The sequence below is a fragment of the Octopus bimaculoides genome, chromosome 1 (genome assembly GCF_046866305.1).
Source record: "Octopus bimaculoides isolate indiv1 chromosome 1, ASM4686630v1, whole genome shotgun sequence".
NCBI lineage: Eukaryota > Metazoa > Mollusca > Cephalopoda > Octopoda > Octopodidae > Octopus > Octopus bimaculoides.
Window position 1 is genome coordinate 174,705,043 of NC_142928.1, and position 23,956 is coordinate 174,728,998.

The 23,956-nt window shown below is 34.4% G+C and overlaps 1 protein-coding gene across 3 annotated transcripts in view; it reads left to right on the top strand.

The window, feature by feature from the left end:
* Nucleotides 1-9,733: 9,733 nt before the first annotated feature.
* Nucleotides 9,734-23,956, top strand: part of LOC106867669 (WD repeat domain-containing protein 83 homolog) — a 43,924-nt gene continuing 29,701 nt past the window's right edge. The window contains exons 1-4 of one of the 3 annotated variants that reach the window (XM_089364957.1): nt 9,734-9,962; nt 18,225-18,424; nt 21,108-21,171; nt 22,852-22,990. In XM_089364957.1, coding sequence (XP_089221083.1) covers nt 9,861-9,962; nt 18,225-18,424; nt 21,108-21,171; nt 22,852-22,990 — 505 coding nt within the window. In that variant the 5' untranslated portion in view covers nt 9,734-9,860. Of the gene's footprint in view, nt 9,963-11,107; nt 11,310-18,224; nt 18,425-21,107; nt 21,172-22,851; nt 22,991-23,956 lie in introns of those variants that run through there. The other 2 variants (XM_089364874.1, XM_089364901.1) reach the window with 2 other exon arrangements.

A 23,956-nucleotide genomic window follows, 5' to 3' on the forward strand; every position in this document is an offset into this window, starting at 1 on the left:
TGGAAATTATTTAATCTTCTTTTCATTTACAGTTAAACTTGAATAAAAGATATTTTCATTTCAAACTGGGTAAGACCATGGAACTAAAACTAGAAATATGAACTTAAACAAAAAAAAAAAAAAAAAAAAAATCACAATGATAATACTATTCTTAAGTCAAATTTACTAAAGTTAAGTATTAAAAATAGCAAGTGACTTTGAATAATGAAATATTTGTGTATCTCTATATAATTGTCTTTTTTCAATTAGGGGGTCTTAAATAATAATAAAAGTAGTGAATATTTTGCTTAATAGCCTTAATTTCACCTGTTAGATTTATTGAAATACATTAATATGATCAACTGGAAATTTGTCATCATTTCTGGATATATATAATACTTAAAATATTCTTGATTCTTTTATTAAAAAATTTTTTTTTAAAGCTAATGATGTTTTTAAACACTCCTTATGTATTAAGACATATATGCCTTTGTGTGTATGTTTTTCAACAAATACACATGCACATCTTTCACAAAGGTTGTTAAAGCATTCAAAAGTAAATTCTAAACATATTTAATTCAATTACTTAAAACAATGGTTATAATGAATCCAATTTAATCATAAAATATTCTTAATTTCAAACATCCCTCTTACCTGATAAACTCATCATATTCTTCTATGGGGCAGCAAAATATATAAAAATAACTCCTTTATTGATTAAAAAAAAAAACAAATTTTCTTCAAGCAGTCAAACAGAAATTGGAGTGTCTTTACATTTTTTTCTGTTCTTGGATATTTATTTTACATTTTTCAACTATTATTTTAATTACTTTACATAACTTTCCATTCTTTTACATTTCACTCGCTGGATTACAGCCAAGCTGGTTTTAATTGATTATATCAACTCCAATACTTATTATTTCAGTTTCCCAGTTATTTTATTGAGTGGTTAGGTTACCACATAAACATAATAATTTTTTTTTCTTTTTAACTGGTGATGTATTAAATATAAACACAGATGGGTGGGGACATAATCATGGATGTATATACTGGGCTTCTGTACAGTTTCTGCTGACTAAATTCCACTCAGTTTCGGTCAAAATGCAACTATAATAGAAGACACTGAAGATGCAGTACAGTGGGATCCTCGAAACACTTTGTTGCAAAGCAGACTTCTTAAGTATGCAGCTATTGCCTGAACCTATGTTTTAAAAATTAAAATATATTTTGTGTCTCTATCTACCATCATCCACACGATATTCATTCATCATATGTGACTGCAAAATATTAGATGACGCCATTTTTGTCACGGTTTTTTTAAGAGTTGATTGCTCTAGTGTCCATTCTTGGACATCAAGAACTGCTGATGGTAGAAAGTCCAAAATTTTATCAATGATTGTTGAACAAAAATATTTTTTTCTTTCTTGAAATGTTGTTTTTGTAGCAAACAATTTTAGATGTTAGGTGTGAGACCCAGCTCTGTTCCAAATCTCATTTGGTGGTCAAGACGAGTCATATGAGAAACAAAATCAGTTGCCAAAAAATAAACACACACTCTCTCTCTCTCTCAAAGTTCACAGATATGTAGCAATGCAGTTTCTTCCTGATATTGGAATCAGAATGGGATGAGGGTAAATACATTCAAATACTGAATAGAAAAAAATTTGTATGGTTTTCAGTCATTAAATGTTTTGTGAATGTGTCAAACAACTATTCTGATGATATATATGGAAAGTAATATACATAGCTATACTTATCCTCATTAGTTATTGCAGTTATACTTTCCAGAGAGATTTCCTTGTTTCTTCTACTTTTTCTCTTCCAGTATGCATGTTGATAAAGCCTCCTCTACATTTGATTGAAGGTTTTAAACATATTTCTTTCAGCTATTCTTCTACTCTTTATCTTTGATATTTTGTACTGAAAATCTCAAATTTAGACTCAACACTCCCAAACATATTTTTCCATTGATCAGCACTCCATCGTTTGTGTGTTCTGGCATATGTCATTTTTCTAGCTGCATAATCATGTAAACCTTTTACCAGGACTTTAGGCCGGATCTGAGGAGAGCTGGTAGCTAGATGTGTTTCTTAATCTCAAACTGATATAAGCTTCAGATACTTAGCTTGGATTTTGAGGTTCTCTTACCTCTAACTTTAGTTTCCTGGATTTACCTTTCCTGGTGATTTCTTGGATGGCATATTTTGAAACTACAACTTTCCTTCATATTTCAGGTTGCGTTATCCCATGTTCACACTGTCAAGATCTGGCCCCTCTCACTTACCCTATAATGTCATTCTAAAAATAAATAACTACATCATCAAAATCTCAAAGTTGAGAGATAATACATGATTGATTGAAAACAATGTTAATATATAGATATTACATTTGATACAGTAACCTGAAGGCTAAAGGGTTAAACATCTTCATGTTGTAGCAATTGTGTCTTTGTTTCAACAATCTCAAAAGGTAATTATAGTACCTTTTAAACCAGGTGTAGAAGTTCTCTTGAAACTGACGTTTATGTATTCTTTTGGGGGGAGGGGTCTGTATCCAAAAACACTGAGACTGCTAGGAGAATATGGCATTGGCAAGTATACAAAGTAATAGAAATTATCAGATGTGTAATATCCTTGATAGCCTACCCTTTGCCATTGATGAAGTGGTAGTTGCTGTTACATTAGATTTGTCTTTATAGAATTAAATGAAACAATATTATATCATATATGAAGTCAGCACATTACATATATATATATATATATAAAATAGTTCAATGTTGTTACATTTTATTTTCTAAGTTGATTAAAATACCAAATACCTACCTATTTGCACAGCAGTTTATGTATGTATGTATGTATATAATATTTATATGTATATGCATGTATTTTTCCTTATATACATATGTATATTTGTGTGTGTGTGCACATGTGCATATGTATGTGTATGTGTATATCCATGTGTTTGTGTGTGTTTCTACATTGATGTAGCATGCACAAATAATTAAGGGGTTGATTTTGCAATCAGGAGATCCTGGACCCAATCTCATCACAAGTCATCTTGGATAAGTGTCTTTTATTGTAACCTTGAATCAGTCCAGGCCTTGCAAATGAAATCAGGTGGACAGTAGTCTGGCAGATGGACTGTAACTATATTTCAAAGGTCCACTTTTATTACACTGATTCTGCCCCTTATGTTAAGAATATATGTTTCTGTTGAACAACTTACCACTCATTCATTATAGGAGCTGATAGAGATCTATTTACTAATGTATGTACATTAGGATACATGTCCCTCCAACAAAAAGAATTCCTCTTTTGACTGTATTCTGAGCCATTTATTTGGTACTGGCATGGTTTTGAGGATTTACTTTACCACACTGGTATGGTTTCTTTTTTAGACACTTAGGTGGCACTTGAACTCTGAACACAAAGAGCCAGAACCAATACTGTAATACATCTCACCTGACAATCTAACAATTCTCCCAGTCAACTTTCTTGGACAGTCATTCTATTTGTTGACTGTTTATATCCATTTATACTTGTGTGTGCATGTATATAAGAATAAAAGATTTTAATAATGTACAGAGTAGTTTATTAATAAACATAAAAATAAATATTTAGTCAGAAGTCTTGGAAGGTACCATTTTTTAGTTTTGTTGTATATAGATATAAAGGGTCTTTGAAAGATCTAAGGAAATAAATTGAAATACTGCTTAAATGTTTTTACCTTTTTTTTTTTTCTGGTTTTGTTGTCTAGCATTTGAATGTCCTTTCCCTGTCTCTTTTTTTTAATTCTAAACAAACCTTTAAAGTAAAAATATTTTTAAAAAAATCTGAAATAATACCAACTAAAGAATTTCATGACAGAGATTCATCTCAATAAATCAGAGAACATGTAAGATACAGATGTTAACACACACATACACACAAATGTAAAGGCTGAGCATATGGGAGTCATTGACAAGATATATTCCAAGTTCAACTCTAGGCCAAACCTTCAGTTCCTCCTCTTATTCATGCTTTGCTCTTGAGTTCTCTGATGTCTGGTGATTAGCTAACTTCTTGTTCCTATGAGTATAAGCAACTGTTCTGATTAATTTTCTGCCTTAGAAGCACTACTACTGCCAACAAATTTATTTAAGATCTGAATCAGATGTGAAATCATTTGTGACTTTCTCTGAGTATATGCAACTAAGAAATGGTCACATTTGCAATAATCTTAAAAGGTGTACACAAGAAATCTTGGTCCTATATGCCCACATATCATCATCATCATTATATATATATATAATTCTCCTTATGGTTCTCAAGCAGTTAGTTGTAGATTTGTATAAATTCTACACCCTGCTTGGTGATTTCTGGAATCATTATATTGCACTAGAATTAGCCCTCTCCAGAAACTTGGTTGCTGTTTGAATAGTTGCAAAACTTAGCAATAAGAAATATTTGGTCATATAGTGCTGCTGGGAAGGTTTCCTCAACTACATCTTTTTCACCTTTAATCAATGCATTCAGAAGACCTGGTTTATTTGTTCTATTTGTGATTTTTATTTACAGTGATGATATCAGGCCAGATACTTGGTTTAGAAACATTGATTGAATATGATAACTGCATGGTGACTTTGAAAACTTCTAACCTCTTACCAAGATATTCTTTATTAAATATTGTTTATTAGTTTGAGCTTTACACAGGCAAACCCTAAGATCCATACCCTTCTCCCAAGGTCAAGCTTATCTTTATCATGTAACTTCTCTAAAGACAGACAATATGAAAATGTTTCATGTTTCCAACTATATTAAAAATCCAACTACTTTTTTGTCTTCTGTTTCCAAATGATTGGTTTGTTGAGATTACTAGTTTGTGTACTCCACATAGAGCGTGAATGAAGAAATCTACCTTCTTGGGTGTTGCTCTGAATGATCCTGATGGCATCTTCTTTGTTATACATCAGGGGACTGTTTTCAGGAGTGTTCCACTTAGGTAACATAGGGGTGGACTCCCAAACACAAGGCAACAAAACAAAATAGTTAAAAAGATTTAAGCAACATTTCATTTCACTTCCTTTGGAAAACTGTTAAACATTTTTGTACCTGCAAACAGATAAACTAAGAAATAATCTTTTGTACTCTAGGCACAAGGCCCGAAATTTTGGGGAAGGGGGCCAGTTGATTAGATTGATCCCAGTACACAACTGGCACTTCATTTATCGACCCTGAAAGGATAAAAAACAAAGTCGACCTTGGCAGAATTTGAATTCAGAACGTAAAGACAGATAAAAAAATGCTAAGCATTTCTGTCAGCTCACCACCTTACATGAATTAAAAAATTAATACCAGAGTACCATTTGAGTACTGAGGTTGCTCCTTCAAAATTTCAGGCCTTGTGCCTATGGTAGAGAGGATTGTTTATATATAAACCTTATGTAGCAACAAAAGAAGTAGATCTCAATATCATTGAAAATAGAGGGCTAAATTTATTAAATGATGGATGTGGAACACATTCAGGATTCAGTTTCTGTGTAACAACTCAGTGAGCTGCACTTCATCAGCATGCATTCGGCTTGCAATAACCAGTGAAATGTAGCATTCATCAAGTTGTACAGAAACTCAGAAGCCTGAATGTAAGTGTTCCATACCTGTGTTATTTAAAAAATATATATTCACACATATCTGGTTTTATATATCTTCTTTTCATTTGATTATCTCCTTATGAATATACTGATATATTAAAATTGTCCCATTATGAGTGGGAATTTTCTAAACAACAAAACATGTATATGGCCTTCCTCATTCTAAACAGTTGAAACTGTATTACTGTCCATTGTCAAATGAAATATCATTTTCATATACATCTGCTTTTATGTATATATATATAAATTAGTTTTTTTTTTATCCTATGATATATTGTTGGAACAACTGGGAGTGAACATGAAACTGAAAAGATTTTTTTAAAGATATTAATGAAGAATATGACATGAAAATAATATTGCTATTTTTAGAGATTTCTATTCATTGATCCTAAGTTATATAATCCTATACTGATCCTACATGAAACAATAAAATATTGGCCTTATAACTTACTTTTTACTTTTACTTTATTTTTACTTCAAAGTGAGTTTCACTTATATGGTTGCACTTTGTAGAGACAATAACTGTTCATAGCTAAATTAGTTTTTCTAGCTCTGAAGGGGAAACCTAGGCTTTGATAAGTAGTTACAGTTTACTTGTAACACTGAAAGGTCATCAGAGATTGAAGTCTAGTATTTGTGGTGGCTTTATGATTAATTAAATTGTGTTGTATGAAGCTGCACAAATGAATTTGCTGACATTGTGAAGCTGTTGTGTGTCCCCATCTCATGATATAAAGATTGTTTGATTTTATAAAGGGAACCCATGCCTGTGTGGAAAACTAATGTTAAAGGATGATGATGATGAGTAAATGGTAAAGTGATGAATGTGAGGCTTAGATTTGTTTCAATTCAGGTAGAATCTTTCTGCATAAAATATTCTTCTTCTACAAGCAATTATTTCTGAATGATTTATTAATACTTTTTCATATCAAGATAATTCTAAATTAGGCAGATATACGTAATTTGACATCAGGGGCCTTTGTTCTTTTGATAAATCTACCACATTAACAGAATAAGTACTGAAATCAACTTTATTGACCACACTCTTATGGTCATGTCCCAGAATGACTTGGCTGCAGTCCATTGGCCAAAACAAGAATTTTATATTATGTGTTAAACATTGTAGTACAATCTTAAATTGTGACACAGTGAGTGTCTAATATCAAGATGTCTAATTTTAGTATTTATTTGAGGCTATAAGCGTCATATTACTGTAAGTTTATCATCTATATAAGTTCCTTCATCTTTTTATCACTTCTCTCAGTCTGTTAGTAATTTTTAGAATACCTGATTTGAAAAATCTCTGGATTTTGATTTAAATATATATATATATTTAATTAATTTTCTATATCTTACCTTCTGGCCATACTTTGTGTAAATGATTTTGCAAAGATCTAAATAACTGGAGGTCTGACTGAAAGGGGTCTTTTGTTTTATGGGAACACTTTATGAAATGGTTATGTATCAATGAATGCTACTAATATTTTTAGATTTGACGAAAAGCAGGTTTCAACAAGTACAAACTCCTAATCAGACAGAACTATCTATACAACGTGACACTGATTAATTGAGATTATCTCTACAATTACTAAACAGAAACTCCCTTCAGGGAGTGATATTCAAAATCTAGTAATAAGCAAGATAGACCCAACAAGTTCAATTAATTGGGATTTTTGAAAAATATTAACGATGCAGATGGGAGTGGATCTAGTCTTTAAGGCCAATAGGTAAAAGCAAGGGACAGGTTTCAGTCTTACTCAATATTCCATGCAAACCATTCTGTTCAGTTGGCAAGACTAAAAGTACTCAAATATAGACGGAGGCTTGGCAGTGTAGTAAGAAGTTTGCTTCCCAAATACATGGTTCCAGGTTCAGTCCCACTGTGTGGTACCTAGGGCAAGTGTCTTCTACTGAAGAGTGGATTTGGTAGACGGAAACTGAAAGAAGTCAATTGAATATATGTATATGTGTTTATATATATATATGGATGGATGTATATATATAAACTTACAGTTAACAAAAATCTGGATGCATGGTGTTCAGTTACATAGGACAAACACAAAAGGGCCTTAATTCTTCATCAGTTATCAGCCAAAATACTAATACCCAGTTTCATGCCTTTAATGATAAGACTGAGAACTTCGTATATCGGCGGCACCTGCAAAACTTGCAGAGAATAAGAGCTCAAGTAAACAAAACAATACAGGTTGGACATATGAAAAGTAAACAAATGTAATTTGAAACAATAGAAAAAGACAGAATAAATATAGCCTTTTGGCCAAACACGAGTATGGTGGCGTTGTGGTGCGAAACCTTGGATTACTCTATATAAAATTTTGTTGTAATAATTACTGCTCTATTTTTTTATAGTATCCTTCTTTCTGATATGTTTTTTTTTTTATCAACCAATTATATATATATTGGGTCATTCCATAAATAATGTGGTTTTTTATACTTCTTTTATTTTTCAAAATTAAGATAAACTTCTTTTTTAATCTTATATATTCTCTTCATTTTCTACAATGCTCTTCCATCTATCTGGTAGACTTGCAAGGCCCCTCTTCCAAAATTCACTTGTCTGTGACAAAAAAATACTCCTCCAGTACTGTTCTGACTTCATCTACACGATTCATATTTTTTCTGTTCAAATTATTTTGAAGACTGCGGAATAGATGATAATCAGATGAGGCAATGACGGGTGGGGCATCGTTTCCTATTCAAACTGCTCCGATCTTTGGAATGTCATCCTCACTATATGTGGCCAAGCATTGTATTAAAACCAAAGATGGTCGCTTTTCTGCTAGTGTTAACTTATGCCGCTCAAGCTGCTTGCAGTAGATCTCCTTTGTTATTGTTTGATTAGGGTTTAAAAGTTCAAAGTGAACTAAACCTTTCATATCTCACCAAACAGATAACAACACTTTATGTGGGTGAAAACCTTCTTTAGCCTGGGGTGCCAGTGTTTCTCCTTTCCCTACCCACAGTCTTTGGCACTTGACATTTTTATAGAGAACTCATTTCTCGTCACCAGTCACTATTCAGTCCAAAAAAGGTTAATTTGCAAGACGTTACAGCAAAGAAGAGCACACTTTCACTCTATGCATGTGATTAGACTCGGAAAGTTTGTGAGGAACCCACTGACCTAATTTGCTGACTTTTCTGATGGCATGCAGGTGTCAATGAAAGGTTGAATGACCAAATCTCAGATTCTCTGCTAGTTCCTCAACAGCTATGATGGGATTTTGTTCCACCAGAGTTTGCAGGACGTCCTCGTTGAGCTCTACAGATCTTCCAGGATGAGGTTTGTCTTCTAGTCTGGCTTGGAATTTCTGGGACTATCGTTGACGCTGGTTTACACTTATTGTCTGATCCCCATACACCGCATTAATATTCCTTGCACTTTCGGTTATGTTGTTGTCTTTATTGAACTCATAAAGCAAAATATATCAAATATGCTCCTTTGTCACTTCCATTATAGCTTCGTAAAAATAACTGTTAAAATCGAACTGCACTAAGAATAAGCACAAGGTAAAATTACTACCTGCTTTTATAGCAAGTTGATACAGGTAGTTTATCCCGTCCCCTTCCTACTTTTAGTTCATGCAATTGAAAAAAACCGCATTATTTATGGCATAACCCAGTATGTGTGCGTGCGTGTCTTCGTGTCTATGTTTTTGTTATGAATATCTGCAATACAGCTGAGTTAAAATACCTCAAGAGAGCGTTCTTCATAGTAAATAGTAAATACAAATATGGTAGCAGCTAACCGATGTAAATTTCGTTGAACTGAAATTGTCGGTGCAGGTAAGTTTAGTGAAAATCTGATGACGGAATTTGTATTGTTTGCTGTCATCGTCGTATACCCACTGCAGTGATTAATTCTGCCCATTCAAGGTGTCTTTACTCGTTATATGACCAGCGTGTTACTTGAATGACATCTCTTAATTTTATCAGGTCGGGTCTTTTAGATTATAAAATTTCTTTTTCGGTTCCAGGTCAGCCTCATCAAGCCAAAAGGATTCCAACCAAAAACCTCCATCATTTTAAGCAATCTATGCCATTGTTTAATGTATTCTTTTTAAAGAAGGTAAGGTGTGAATTCATGGAGATTTGACTACTATTTCTAGCAGACCTAGCAACTATGTGCTCTCAAGTTGGCTCGTTCATGACAATGAAGACATTCGTGTCATCGACTTCCGGTTTACTGTCATAGCAACGAGGGTTCAGAGGTTTGATACAAAGAAACTCCAGCATGGAACTCGTTGTCGGCGATCTCGAAGCTATTCGTCGGAGTAAGATTGTAACGGAACACTATCCAAAAGTCGTTCCACACGAGAAACCATTAAATACTCAGGTCAGATTGTAGATACTGTTTCTTGCTTGAGTTACATAGAATCAAGATTTTAGTTTAGTTCAGGCATACCTCAACTTAATTGGTTCCATGATCCATGACATGCGACTCAACTAAAAAAAACTCAATAAACAATATTTAAAAAAAAGCATTAAAAAGAAATCATTAGCTCATATCTGTTTTTATAAGTGGTTTATACATATTTTATATTTTCACATGTATTTTATTTGGTTTCCACTAAAGTATTGGTTTTTAGGCGTTTTGTTTTATAAATATGTTCACCGAAACGTTAAAGTCGGATAAATCGACGGTATCGACTGAAGTTAAAGTTTATTTTCCTATTAATTTCTTCAAAAAAAAACAAAAAAAAACGTAAGTCGAAAAATACGTGGTGTTCTTTCGTTAACCTACGTAACTTGAAACTATGTAAGTTGAGGTTATGCTTGTAATATAATTTAATAGATTAAGGGCGCACATGGCAGAGATGTAAACGGAACCCGCCCCCACTTTTTTTTTTTACGGAATCCCGCGTTTTAGGCTAGGGAGATTCCGATTCTGAAAAAAAATTTTCAAAATTTCAATCCCCCCTCCCCTCATTTCTTCCGGATTTTTTTTTTTTTTTTTTTGTGAAATACGGAGATTATGATTCTGAAAAAAAATTGTAACATTTCAATTAAAAAAAAAAAAATACCCACTCTCGATTCTACGGCCTTGTCCTTCAAGCAGGCTATCCACATGTTAGAAACAACAGCCAAATCTCACAAAACTGCAATAACATAATGAAGAAATATGTAATCAATCTACTTACCTTTCTGTAAAATTTTTTTTCAAAGTAATTTCCCGCAGTAATATGACAAAGGGAGGGAGGATATGACAACGTAGAGAGGATAGGCCAACAAACTTGGGTTGTCGGGTCGGCACTTGCACAAACCACATTGAGGCCTACTGGTGACGAACCAAAAACCGGTTGAAGTATGTCTCTGGATCATCGGGCGATATGAAATGGTCTCGCATCGACCAATCTATGTATCGAGAAACGTATGGATTTACGGCGAAGAAAAGTTTCCAGAATTTCTATACTTTTCTCAAACATTGCCGAAATTTATCCCCGATAAATTCCACCGGCGTACATGGCGGAGGTTTCAGTTGTAAAAAAAAAAAAAAAAATTTAATTTCACTTTGTCACAGTATTTCTTTGCTATTTTTACTTTTAGTTTTTCAAATGTTTGCTGTTATTTCTGCACTCATATTTTTTGTAACTTTAAAAAAAAAAAAAAAAAAATGAACACTTTACTTTCACTTTGTCATATTACTGCGGGAAATTACTCTGAAAGAAATCTTTGCAGAAAGGTGAGTAGAGTGATTACATATTTCTTTCATTATGTTATCGCAGTTTCTAGAATGTGGATAGCTTGCTTGAAGACCAAGGCCGTAGAATCGGGAGGAGGGTTGGGGTATTTTTTTTTTTAATGAAAAATTGAAATTTTACAAACAATTTTTTTTTTTTAGAATCATAAACTCCGTATTTCGTTGTCTTTAATCTACCTTGTAATGACACTCCTTTTACTGTTTGGTGATAACTTCTTTCGATTCCACGCCTCTTCGCATGTCCCCATTTTAGTGTAATGTCTGGTTACCTGTCTCCCTATTTTACTTTGTCAGTCTTTCTGTCTCTCTCTTTAACTCATTCACTCACACACACACACACCCTTCAAACTTTAGTCATTGCTACCTAAAGATATTTCATTTCCGAACCTGTGGTCGCTCGACTTGCTAGAAATATCGGCCGAATCTCATTCTAAAGCGCCAAATCCCGTAATATCTTTAGATGCACATGTTTTAAGCATAGCAGATTACGTTTCGGGGGAGGGGCGAAAGAACACATTGGATTGTGTAATTTTAGATACGCTGTATTTGGAAAAAAAAACATAGTAATACGTTTCTCAATTCCAACGAACTTACTTAAATTCTTCAATTTTTATCAAGTGATAATCACTTGCACAGCACTAACTGTATTCAACTGAATAGACGTCAGTGATTAGTTGAAATTATCGAAATAAGACAATTTTTAACGTGAAATAACTTCGAATACAAAATTTTTTATCTGTTCTATACCACAAAATATACAAGTATACGAAGTTTGAAAGTGTTTCGGTACCAAAAACACTACATAAAAAAATGTTGCCCGTCAAATCACAAAGGCCCGATTATTTTGCCAATGTAGACCTTTCGTTTATCTGTAATATAGTTTTTTTTTTGTTTTCATAACCTGGAAGAAAGACTTTTCAAATTGTAAAAGTACCATTATCTTTATGATTTGACAACATTTTTGGCAACATTTTTTTAATGTAGTGTTTTTGGTACCGAAACACTTTCAAACTTCGAATACTTGTATATTTTGTGTTATAGAACAGATAAAAAATTTTGTATTCGAAGTTATTTCATGTAAAAAATTGTCGTATTTCGGTAATTTCAACCAACCACTGACGTCTATTGAAGTGAAAACAATTACGCCGTGGAATGTAAACAATGGTGTTACGGGATTTTTTCCCTTGAATAAAATTAGTGCCGTTGTTTGTCAACAAAAACTATCCGTTGTCAACAACAACTATCAGCGGTATATATTTCGTTTGTCACTGTTATTTATGACATCGTTCGTGCGTTTGTACTGGTTTTAGGGTTAGGGTTCGGGTTTTAGAGTTAGGGTTATGATTATTTTTGCCATAACCTTAACTCTAACCCTATAACTCATAACCATAATCCTAACCCCAACCCTAACCCTAAAACCCTAAACCCTTACTAGGGAATAATAATATAATTAAACAGGAAATAACACACTTGACACCGAACAGCACTAACTGTATTCAGCTGAATAGACGTCAGTGATTGGTTGAAGTTACAGAAATACGACAACTTTAACATGAAATAACTTGCGATGTACAGTTTTTTGTTAAGAAGGTTAAGAGAAGAAGTTGTTTTATATGACACATTCTACTAGTGTCCCAAGTTTGAAAGTGTTTCGTTAAGAAAACAAGTGTTGCCCGTCAAATCATAAAGATCCAATTACCATTAACTAGATACAGCTGTAATGTCTTCAGTTATAATTCTATACACATGCGAGATGCATTTTTAGATGTTCAAAGTCATCTCAAAGAAAACCAGTACTAGTTTGTACCTTGAAAAAAAAATTTGACATACCTCAGGAGTGGCTGTGTGGTAAGTCGCTTGCTTACCAACCACATGGTTCTGGGTTCATTCCCACTGCGTAGCACCTTGGGCAAGTGTCTTCTACTATAGCCTTGGGCCAACCAAAGCCTTGTGACTGAATTTGGTAGATAGAAACTGAAAGAAGCCCGTCGTATATATGTGTATGTTTGTGTGTCTGTGTTTGTCCCCTCAACATCGCTTGACAACCGATGATGGTGTGTTTACGTCCCCGTAACTTAGCGGTTCAGCAAAAGAGACCAATAGAATAAGTACTAGACTTACAAAGAATAAGTCCTGGGGTTGATTTACTCGACTAAAGGCGGTACTCCAGTGTGGCCACAGTCAAATGACTGAAACAAGTAAAAGAGTATACCTACACAGACGTGCCTCCCTTCTTTTCTCCTCAAAAGTTTAAAAATTAAGGATATTTGTAAATAAAAATTTTCTATAAATATGCTTCAGAGATTATATCGATGGTTGGGACGGAAGTTTCGAAAAATTCCCACACACAAGTTGGCTTTGCTTCTTCATAAATTACAGAAAAATGTTTTGTTTTTTTTTGTTTATTCTTCTACAAATACCTTTCAGACTGTAAATCAAGGATCACCAAACTTTTTTCACTGCCGGCCAGATAACTGAGAGAATGACAAGCACAGTCAACATTAACATTTTTCTCAATACAATATAGTGAATACAAAAAATAAAGACTTCCAACATATTTATTTACCAAAAAGTTATCAAAGGAGGGGACGTTAGCAATAAGATAATTATATCACACCCAGTATGCACATATCCTAATCTGAGAAGCTAAGCAGCAATAAAGGTTAGTGAGATTTGTGAAACTGGTGTTTAGATTTTAAAATATCATCAATATTTGCTTTGGAATTGCTTCATCCAACCAAGAGAATTGTTTTCAGATGTTCGTCAGTCAACCTTGTTCGATGTACTGACTTCACATACTTAATTTTTGAAAATGTTTGCTCACAGACGTAACACTGAAAATGAAAGCAATTTCCTCATTCCAGTTGTGCTTCAAACAATGAAAGCTTTCTCTGAAATCCTTTGATGATTCTGTACAGATTACAGATGAGGTTATCCTTTCCCTGAAGTTTCAAGTTCAATTCATTCGTGTGGAATGTGATGTCAATCATAAATGACAACTTTGACAGGTAGGATCTATTTCTCTTTGGGGCTTATAAAAATGAAACAGGACTTTACCGCAGCTGAGCCACCTCACTGCTGTGTGATAAAGCAAGTCACAGAACTGAGAAACAATTTCTTCAAGAAAAGCCTGGAACTGGCGGTGATTAAGTGCATGACCCTGAATGGAGTTAACCACAGAAACAATTGGTTTCAGTATGCAAGAAATGTTTAAGTCTTTTCCACAGAGTGTTTGCTGATGTATAATGCAGTATATAAACAGAGCACCCGAGAGTTGAAGATCTTACAACTTAGTCCTGAACTGCTCCACCTCACTCCAGCCATGTTTTTTTCCTCCATCAACTGTAACATTTCGAAGCTGATTACACTGAAGGTTATAGCCTTGCAAAGTTTTCTGCACTTCCATGAAAATGTCTTCCCCAGTTGTTGTTTTATGCATGCTGCAAATGGATGCCAACTCTTCTGTGAGCTGAAAGTCGAAATTAACACCTTGAATGAGCACAAAAAATTATGATGCACTCGAGAGATCAGTAGACTCGTCCAGCATCAGAGAATACCACAAGAATTTCCTAGTTTTCTCACATATCTGTAGCACTATGTTCTCTCCAAGTTCTTCTGTTCTCTGCACAACTGAACTTGCTTTCAAACAAAGCGGCTTTCTCAGGATACAAGTCATTTGCTGCTTCTATCATACACTCTTTGATGAAGTTGCTGTCAGTAAACAGTTTTCCTCCTTCTGCCATCTTATGCACTATTTTGTAACTTGTACAAGTGACATTCATTTTCAGCAAACATTCTCATGAAGAGATTCCTTTGAGTTTCTGAACTACGTTTCATTAACTCAAATTTTTCAGAACACAACTTTCCAGAAAACTTCAAGTATGTTGACAGACGTTTTGTTTCATAGTGACGCCAAAGATTGTACTCTTTCAAAACAGCAACATTTCCTTTATATATCATGCAACTAGCTTTTCAGTTGTTTGTTTCCACAAAGAAGTACTTTTCTCCCCATTTTGCATTGAAAAGACGACGGTCCGCATCTACTTTTCTTTTATTAGTAGCTATAACGATGGGTAAAGAAAACAGGATCTGAAAATGAAAAACAATTGTTTATTTACACATTGAATATTCTATCAAAAAAGTTTTAGAAAAATAATTTTTCAACACTATTTTGACATGTATATAAACATGACAAACTAAATGTAAATAGTCTAACACACTGTGCCATAATGCATGTGCATAAAAACTTGTGCAATGAAATGCTTTGCACATCCCCATGGAAAGTTTCATTGCCAAAATGAGAATAGAAAATTTTTTGGAATGATTTGAAGCACTTTTCCATATGTACAAGACAGAATAAGCTGCGTTAGCACCAGCACTTGCTAGAATGAATAACAGCATCAAATGCTCTCCATTTTTCGACAATGTCATGCAATTATTTGGACAAAATTTCTTTTTCTGTCCACAGACCAGTAAGGAGTTTGATTTGTGATGACAGTGAGGGCAAATAAAAAGAAGGCAGGTATGCATTTTCAAGCTGAAACGTCCCAGAGCTGACTGCCGATAACTACAAATACTCTCGCTCAGAGCATATGTGCATTCTCTCTTGCTAAAAGCAGCAATTCAATTAATTTTCAACGACATCAGTGATGCTGAAAAATTGCCAGTACCAGTCATTGATAACAGGGAGAGCACCTTCTTCAGTAGTTGTATGTCTGAAATGCAGTGGTGTATTCTTGGAACAAAACGTGTTCAGCATTTTAACAAAATCAGCAGAGGACATTTCGCTGAAAATAGTTTTCAAAAACTTTCTTATTTCTCATTTTTAAAAGAGAGTTCTTCAACTTCTTGACCAGCTTCAAGCAGTCACCAACTGTTGTGCCTGGATGCTGTAAGCTACTTGCCACAGATTCACATATTCTAAATACATACCCAGCCACCTTAATACTGAACAAAGTGGAAGCTTTGCCAGATTGTTTCAGTAGTCATTTGACAGTAGCCTTTGTTGTTTCTCATAGTGATGTATGATTCAGACACTCCAGCAAGAAATCCTTAATCTTCTTATAGTTGCTTTCCATCTGTTTTAGTGCTGTTGCTCTAATGCACTGAGTTGGATACACGGCTTGCAACATGACCTTCTCACCACAAAGTCTTGTCCATTGCACAACTTTTCTTTTTGGTGACTCTTTCAGAAGAATGGCACATTGGGAAACAAAGTTCAGTACATCAGCTACAATGGCAAGCATTGAGCCCAATTCTTGGAGGACAAAGTCCAGAAAGTGGTTTCCATAATGTGTAAAATATGTACCAGCAAACATGTATTTAATCTCTTTTGTATGCTTGAAATGTTTCCACTCAAGCTACTTGCACATTAAAATGAAAAGCAGCATAATTTTGAACCAAGCGAAGTGTTTAGGTGGCAAAAATCATCCAGAATAACGTTTGTGTCTCTGAAGAGCAGTCAGGAGGATTTTAAGTACAAGTTTGTCGACTCAATGCAACACACTTCACAAAATAGACTATATATATGTATGTACAAGGGAGTGCTGAAAAGTTCTTGGCTTTAAGGGTATTGCCAAAGGCCTGGCTAGAAGCACTACCTACCAAGTTTTTTTACAGAGCTTAGAAAAACTGAAGGACTGCTGTAATAAGTGTGTGAATCTGAGAAGGCAATATTTTGAATAAAATCATAACTGATCCTCCTGTATTTTCTTTTATCCAAAGTCAGGAACTTTACAGTACACCCTCATATATATATATAGTGTATTGTTCTATGATGGTAAAATCAACATAAAAAGTACTCGATCTGGTGAGAGATAAATATTTATTTTATAAATGTAATATATGTTTTTATGTGCTGTGAACATGCCAAACAGTGTTTTTTAACACATCTGGTGTCCTAGCCCAATCATCAGATACTGCCCACATGGCATAATAAACTAAAACTGGAATGAGAGAAAAGCAAGAAGGAAGTATATATAAAAATGGAAGGTTGAAAAACCAGAAAAACTGAATTTAGAAATAACTCTAATTCCAACTTTTGCTTCTTTCTAATTTCTTTTCCATTTTCTGATTTTTCAACCTTCCACCTTTTATATATACTTCCTTCTCGCTTTTTCTCTCATCCCATTTCTAGTTCGTTATGCCATGCGGGCAGTGTCAGATGATTGTGCTAGGACTCCAGATGTTTTAAAAAACATTGTTTGGCATGTTCTCAGCACATGAAGCTAATAGCAGCACATAAAAACATATATTGTGTTTATTAAATAATACATAGTTATTTGGGGAGATCGTTTACATCAACATAAACTTTAAAAAAAGTCTTTCACTTTGAACTCTGTATGAATGTATGTGCATGATTAACAAATATTTTTACCAGCAGCATAGTATTTGTAGTTTACCCTTATAGTATTGTATAGTATTGACAGCATGGCACAACATACATAAATTAACACTGGGCCTCTAGACACATGATCCTCTGGGCAATTTCCTAGCATACCCATACCTTAAGATGACACTAGTCAGACTATTTCTTTACTAATACATAATGTCATGTGAGTTTTTATATTTTACTTTCATATGTTGTATTTGATACGTTTTTTTTTTTTTAGCTTGAGAATGGTTATGTGAAGTAGAATAGTTAGATTTCCCTTTAGATAAGACATATTCTATTTAACTCATCTTGCTTGTGTGGAAAATAGTTATTACTCTAATTTCTGGTTGACTGATAGTAGCTATGAAAGATATCCAACTGTAATGTTTGAGAAGTGTTTTGTGAACATATTTCTACATTAAGGAGCAGGTAAACCTTGCTAGCATGGAAAAAATGAATACAGATTGTTGAAAGAAAATGTATGCAATATCAGCTTTTAAAACTGTAAAATTATTTTACTTCAGATTAACTCCAGAATTATTAAAGGACACCGATTATCTGTGAATTACTGCCAATTCTTGAATGAGGATAGACTTATACTCAGTTGCTCAGATGACAAAACAACCAAACTTTGGAACCCTACAACAAGTAAATGTATTGAAACATTTCATTATGAAAAATCCAAAGCTATACGAAAGGCCCATGTTAACTCTAACAATTGCGAGTAAGTTACATTCAATTTTCTGAATAATTGATATTAGACTGCAGAAATATATTGTAACTTCTGATTGTGGAAGTTCCCCCATAGAGCATTGCCTTATAGTGAAATTACTCAAGTGTCCCAACCTTCATAGATGCTAACTTTGCTCTTGCCTTTCAAAGTGCAACTGAGACATTATATTTGTAGAATTCTGCAATCTCAATGAAGATAGATCTTTCTCTCAAGGACTGAAGTATTTTCTAGCCTTGGAGAGAAACCTATTCTTTAAATGCAATTTTATCTTGTAATTATTGTAAGGCATATCTTTTGTAGAGACATAGAGAGTTTTAGTTGTATGCTGTTCATGCATAAGAAGTATGTAAGGAAATACTATTTCTTTGATAGTATAGTACTTGTGTATTGGTACTATAGAAAATGACAATACTTCTATTAAAGATTGTTCTAAGGTCCCTAACCCTGTTCATGGAATCAACATATAGAGTGGTGTGTCTAGGTTATGTTTGGAGGATAACTGTATGTGAAAAATTAAGAAGTGAATGGAGGTGTAATTTGCTTAAGAACATGTGTGTTTTTAGAAATGCTAGCATTAAGGTCATTAATGATCAAATGAAAAGTGTTGGAGTCATAACTGAAACCTAGGAAACATCAAAGTTGATATATTATGCAATAAAGAAGTCTAGCAGGAAATTTACTGTTGAAGAAATGAGAGTTGAATGGAGTAGTGCATCAGTAAGAAACTCAGCCAGATGGTTCTTAGGTTGGACATAGTTAAGGTTTGGCTGATATCAAGAGTTATAATATTGCTTTCATCAAGAATGAAAGGCTAATGATATGTGACAAAAGAGAATTTGGAAACCATATTTGCAGTCACTGAGAAAGGAGAAAGATTTATAATGATAAAGGTGGTAGTCTTTATTGACTGTTTCCATACACTTTTGTAATGTTGAAAGGGCAATAAATTACTGGTTAGTATGGTTAGAGTGTTGCTCCACTTCAGAAAGTGATACACTGACATGTGCTTCCATAAACTGTAGAGAAAGATCGAAAAGTTTATTAAGGACTGCAGTAACTCTGGAGTGATGAAAGGAACACCATTAGGACAGGTTGTCTTGCTGGGTTAAAGTGGTTGGAGAAGTTTACACACTTGGTAAGTGCATGGTTATGGTGGCTGGAGATCAGGTTAACTATGAAGAGTAGACTCAATGTAAAGAACAGGATCAGTGCAATTGATACATGGGTTATCCCTTTAATGCAATATGGCACAGGTGTTGTTAGATGGACAAAGAACAAGCTTGAGGAAATGGAGGAAAGTGATGACAATGACCAAGGAATTACACCCTAAAAGCAATGTCAATAGACTGTAAACAAGGGGCAAAGAGGTCTCATAAGATGTAAAATCTGTGTTATCAATGAGGAAAACAGTCTGGGATGGTATGTCAAACAGCAGTCTGAACCTTTGGTTGTTGCTGTTAAAAATAGCAATATGATACCGAGTGAAAGTGTGACATGCCCAAAAGAATTTAAGAAACAAAGAGAGCAAAGATTCAACAACTGGAAATTGAAAGACATGACCAACACCTAAAGGTGGCTAAGGAAAAATGTTCTGAAAGGATGCACTGAGACATTAATTTGCAGTGCTCAAGAACAAGCTTTGAGAACTAATTACACCAAGTTCCAAATAGAGAAGAGTATTGAATTTCCCCCTTGTAGGATATGTGGTATCAAAAATGAAACAGTTTTACATATTGTGAGTGAGTGTAGCAAATTGGCTCAAAAGGAATACAAAAAGATGCATGATAATGTAGCTAAGTATGTTCATTGGAGAGTGTGTGAGAAGTACAGTCTTGAAAGGACATTGAAATGATATGATAGAAAGTTAAGATAGACAAAATGCTGCTAAGCATTTTACTCAATGTACCAACAAATCTGCCAGCTTGTCACCTTAATAATAATAATAATAATAATAATGTGGTCAATGAAGAGAGTAGCTGTGATACCAATAGTAATTGATGCACTTGGAAGTATGGTTGATAAAGATTGGTGTAAGTGTGAAGGTAGAACACCTACCTTCTGTTGCGTTGTTGCCTTTATTGAACACATAAAGCAAAATATGCTGAATATGCTCGTTTATAGCTTTGTAAAAATAACTGTTAAAATTCAACTGCACTCTTCAAAACTTGCACTAAGAATAAGCACAAGGTAAAATTACTACCTGCATTTATAGCAAGTTGATGCAGGTAGTTTATTCCATCCCCCTCCGACTTTTAGTTCATGCAATTGAAAAAAACGCATTATTTATGGGATGACCTAATATGTTAAATTCAGTGCACTTCAAAATAAGAGTCAGGTCTTTTAGAAAATGCTGCATGTGGTTGTCCAGCATACTAATGAAGGGGATTTATTTGTCATTTGCCTAATGACATTAAGTGGACCAATCCTAATATGTTTTTGAGATTATTTCCTGTGAAAAATCATTCATATTCTTAAAACTGTGTTGCACACTTATTTTAAACACAACTTAGAGATCTTGAACTAATAATCTAGGAGTTAGTTGATAGTGAAGTACACTTAACTAAAGTTTATATGTAGATGTTATAAATGTCAGTTTTATGCGATTTATATTAAGTTTATCTAAAATGCATCTCAATTGACTTTAATTAAATATCAGCATTTTCTTTGTTTTTAGGTTTGTTAATTGTGGCGATGACAAACGGGTTCTCTACTGGGATATGGAACAAAAACGAATGATAGTTTGTATCTTATTGTTGTCTTTATGCACTATTATGTATGGTGTGGTATGTATGGTGTGGTATGTATGTATGTATATATGTATGTATGTATGGATGTATATGTATGTATGTATGTCATTATTCAATTTTATTTCAGATTTTTTGCCAATAAAGAACTGGATCCAATGTTCCTTCATTGAAATTTCACCAACATCAACAGGGTATTTTTGCATGTTTGTGTGTATGTATGCAGCATTTGGAGTCACTGCACATGCAGATTGACTTGTTTGTTTGTTTTTTGTATTTATTTTTGTCTTTTACTTGTTTCAATCATTTGACTGCAGTCATGCTGGGACACTGCCTTGAAGTGGTTTTAATTGAATGTTTCAACCCTAGTACGTATTTTTTTTTTTAAGACTGGTACTTATTCTGTCAGTCTCTTTTGCTGAACTGATAAGTTACAGGAACATAAACACACCTGCACTGGTTGTCAAGTGGTGGTCAGCTGACAAACTCAGAGAAAGAGAGAGAGAGAGAGAGAGAGAAAGACACACACACACACACACACACACACACACAATAGTTTTCTTTCAGTTTCCATCTGCCAAATACAAGGTTTTGGTTGGCCTGAGGCTATAGTAGAAGACACTTGCCCAAGGTGTTACGCAGTGGGACTGAACCCTGAACCATGTTGTTGGGAAGCAAGCTTCTTACCACGCAGCCATGATTATGCCTATGGTGATATTTGATGATATTTCAGAAAAACAAATAGCATGAGTTATCTGCAAAACTGGTTACAGTCGCTTAACCATTGTATTATATGAATTTGGAATAGTAAGAATATCAGAACTAATGTATAATCATAAACACAGGATCAAGAAACATAAGTTTTGGATGATGAATGAAAATGAGAAGTTGTTATATCTTTGCCTTTCCCCCATGTGCCTTAAGTATCAGTCGAAAAGACCCTACTCACTGAGGAAACAACAGTAACAAAAAGCAAACAAAGATATACTCCATGGTTAGCAAGAAAATTAGCATCATTGACAGTAGCATTTTTTCTCTCTCTGTTCTTCTAAGTATACTTCATACATAGACACCAGCATTTGTTTTAATGGCATTAGTGTTGTGTGTGTGTTGGCATTCCGTCGCTTACGACGTCGAGGGTTCCAGTTAATCCGATCAATGGAACAGCCTGCTCGTGAAATTAACGTGCAAATGGCTAAGCAGTCCACAGACATGTGTACCCTTAACATAGTTCTCGGGGATATTCAGCGTGACACTGTGACAAGGCTGACCCTTTGAACTACAGGCACAACAGAAAGAGGAAGTAAGAGTGAGAGAAAGTTGTGGTGAAATAGTACAGCAGGATTCGCCACCATCCCCTGCCGGAGCCTTGTGGAGCTTTCAGGTGTTTTCGCTCAATAAACACTCACAACGCCCGGTCTGGGAATCGAAAACCGCGATCCTATGACCACGAGTCCGCTGCCCTTACCGCTGGGCCATTGCGCCTCCACAATGGCATCAGTAATAGTTATGGAAATAGCAGCAATAGAGACAGATATTCAAACAGCACCTAATTCCATTATTGTAATATTATTTTTTTACTTGATAAAAACTACATCTTTTAATACAATAAATTCATTGTGATTCTGTGTTTGAATATTCTTTAACGAACCCTTTATCAATCAATAATTTCAGTGGAGTGGAGAACATAAAGGAATTGTCATGGATTGTAGAATTTCACATAATGGAAAGTTAATAGCATCATGTTCTGATCTCGACAATCAAATTAAAATCTGGGATAGAAGAGCCCCAAAGCTTTTTAATAAACTGCAAGGTAATGCAGTATGTTAAAATATATTAAAAACAAAGTTTGTTTTTCACTTACTCTTCATCAAAGTGAATGTTTTTTTGTTTTACATCCATTTTACTATTATAGCATGGACAAGATGGTTTCCATTAGAGCCATAGATTTTACAGCTAGATGCCATTCTCACAGTTAACTTGAGCAAAAGTGCACCAGTCCGATCACATCTGACACTCTTTCTGGCAGATCCAGTTAGTTTCCTTGAATGTTTCCTAACCCAGGATGAGTGTTGGTTTCATCACTTTGAACCAGAGACAAAGAGACAAACCATGCAGAGGAAACACCCCTCCTCACCTGCTCCAAAGAAGGCCAAGGTCATTTCATCTGCAGAAAAGGTGAAGACCCTAGTTTTTGGGGCTGCAAAAGGCCTTAGGTTTGGAGAGTACTACGCTGACTTGCTGAGACAATTATGATTGGATATCAAGAGCAAATACACAAGGAAACTGATGAAACCTGTCTTGTTTCATCAGGTCAATACAACAGCCCACAAATCCTTGGTTTCAATAGCTACTGTGCATGACTGTGGCTTTGAACTGGTTCATCAGCCTCCCTTACCTGTACCACTCAAGTGTGGTGAGTGATTTGTGTTGCTTTTTGTCCTTTGATATTTCATTTGTGAAAATATTGGAGTTCCAGACATTCTTGGGATTAACAATGATAAGAACAAAAGGAAATCTGTGTCATTGTAGATGCTTAATTCTGGTAATATATTACTTGTACATAACTTAACCCTTTATCATTCAGAATATTCTGTCAAATGTAATACATATTTGTTCACATTCTTTTGAGTTCATCATGCATTATCTCATAGCTTTGAGATTTTGATGATGTGATTGTTTATTTTAAGAATGACATTGTCAGCTAGGTGTGAGAGGCTGAATCTAACAAGTTTGAACATAATGGAGGTAGAATATTTGGGTTGGATATGGCTGGTTT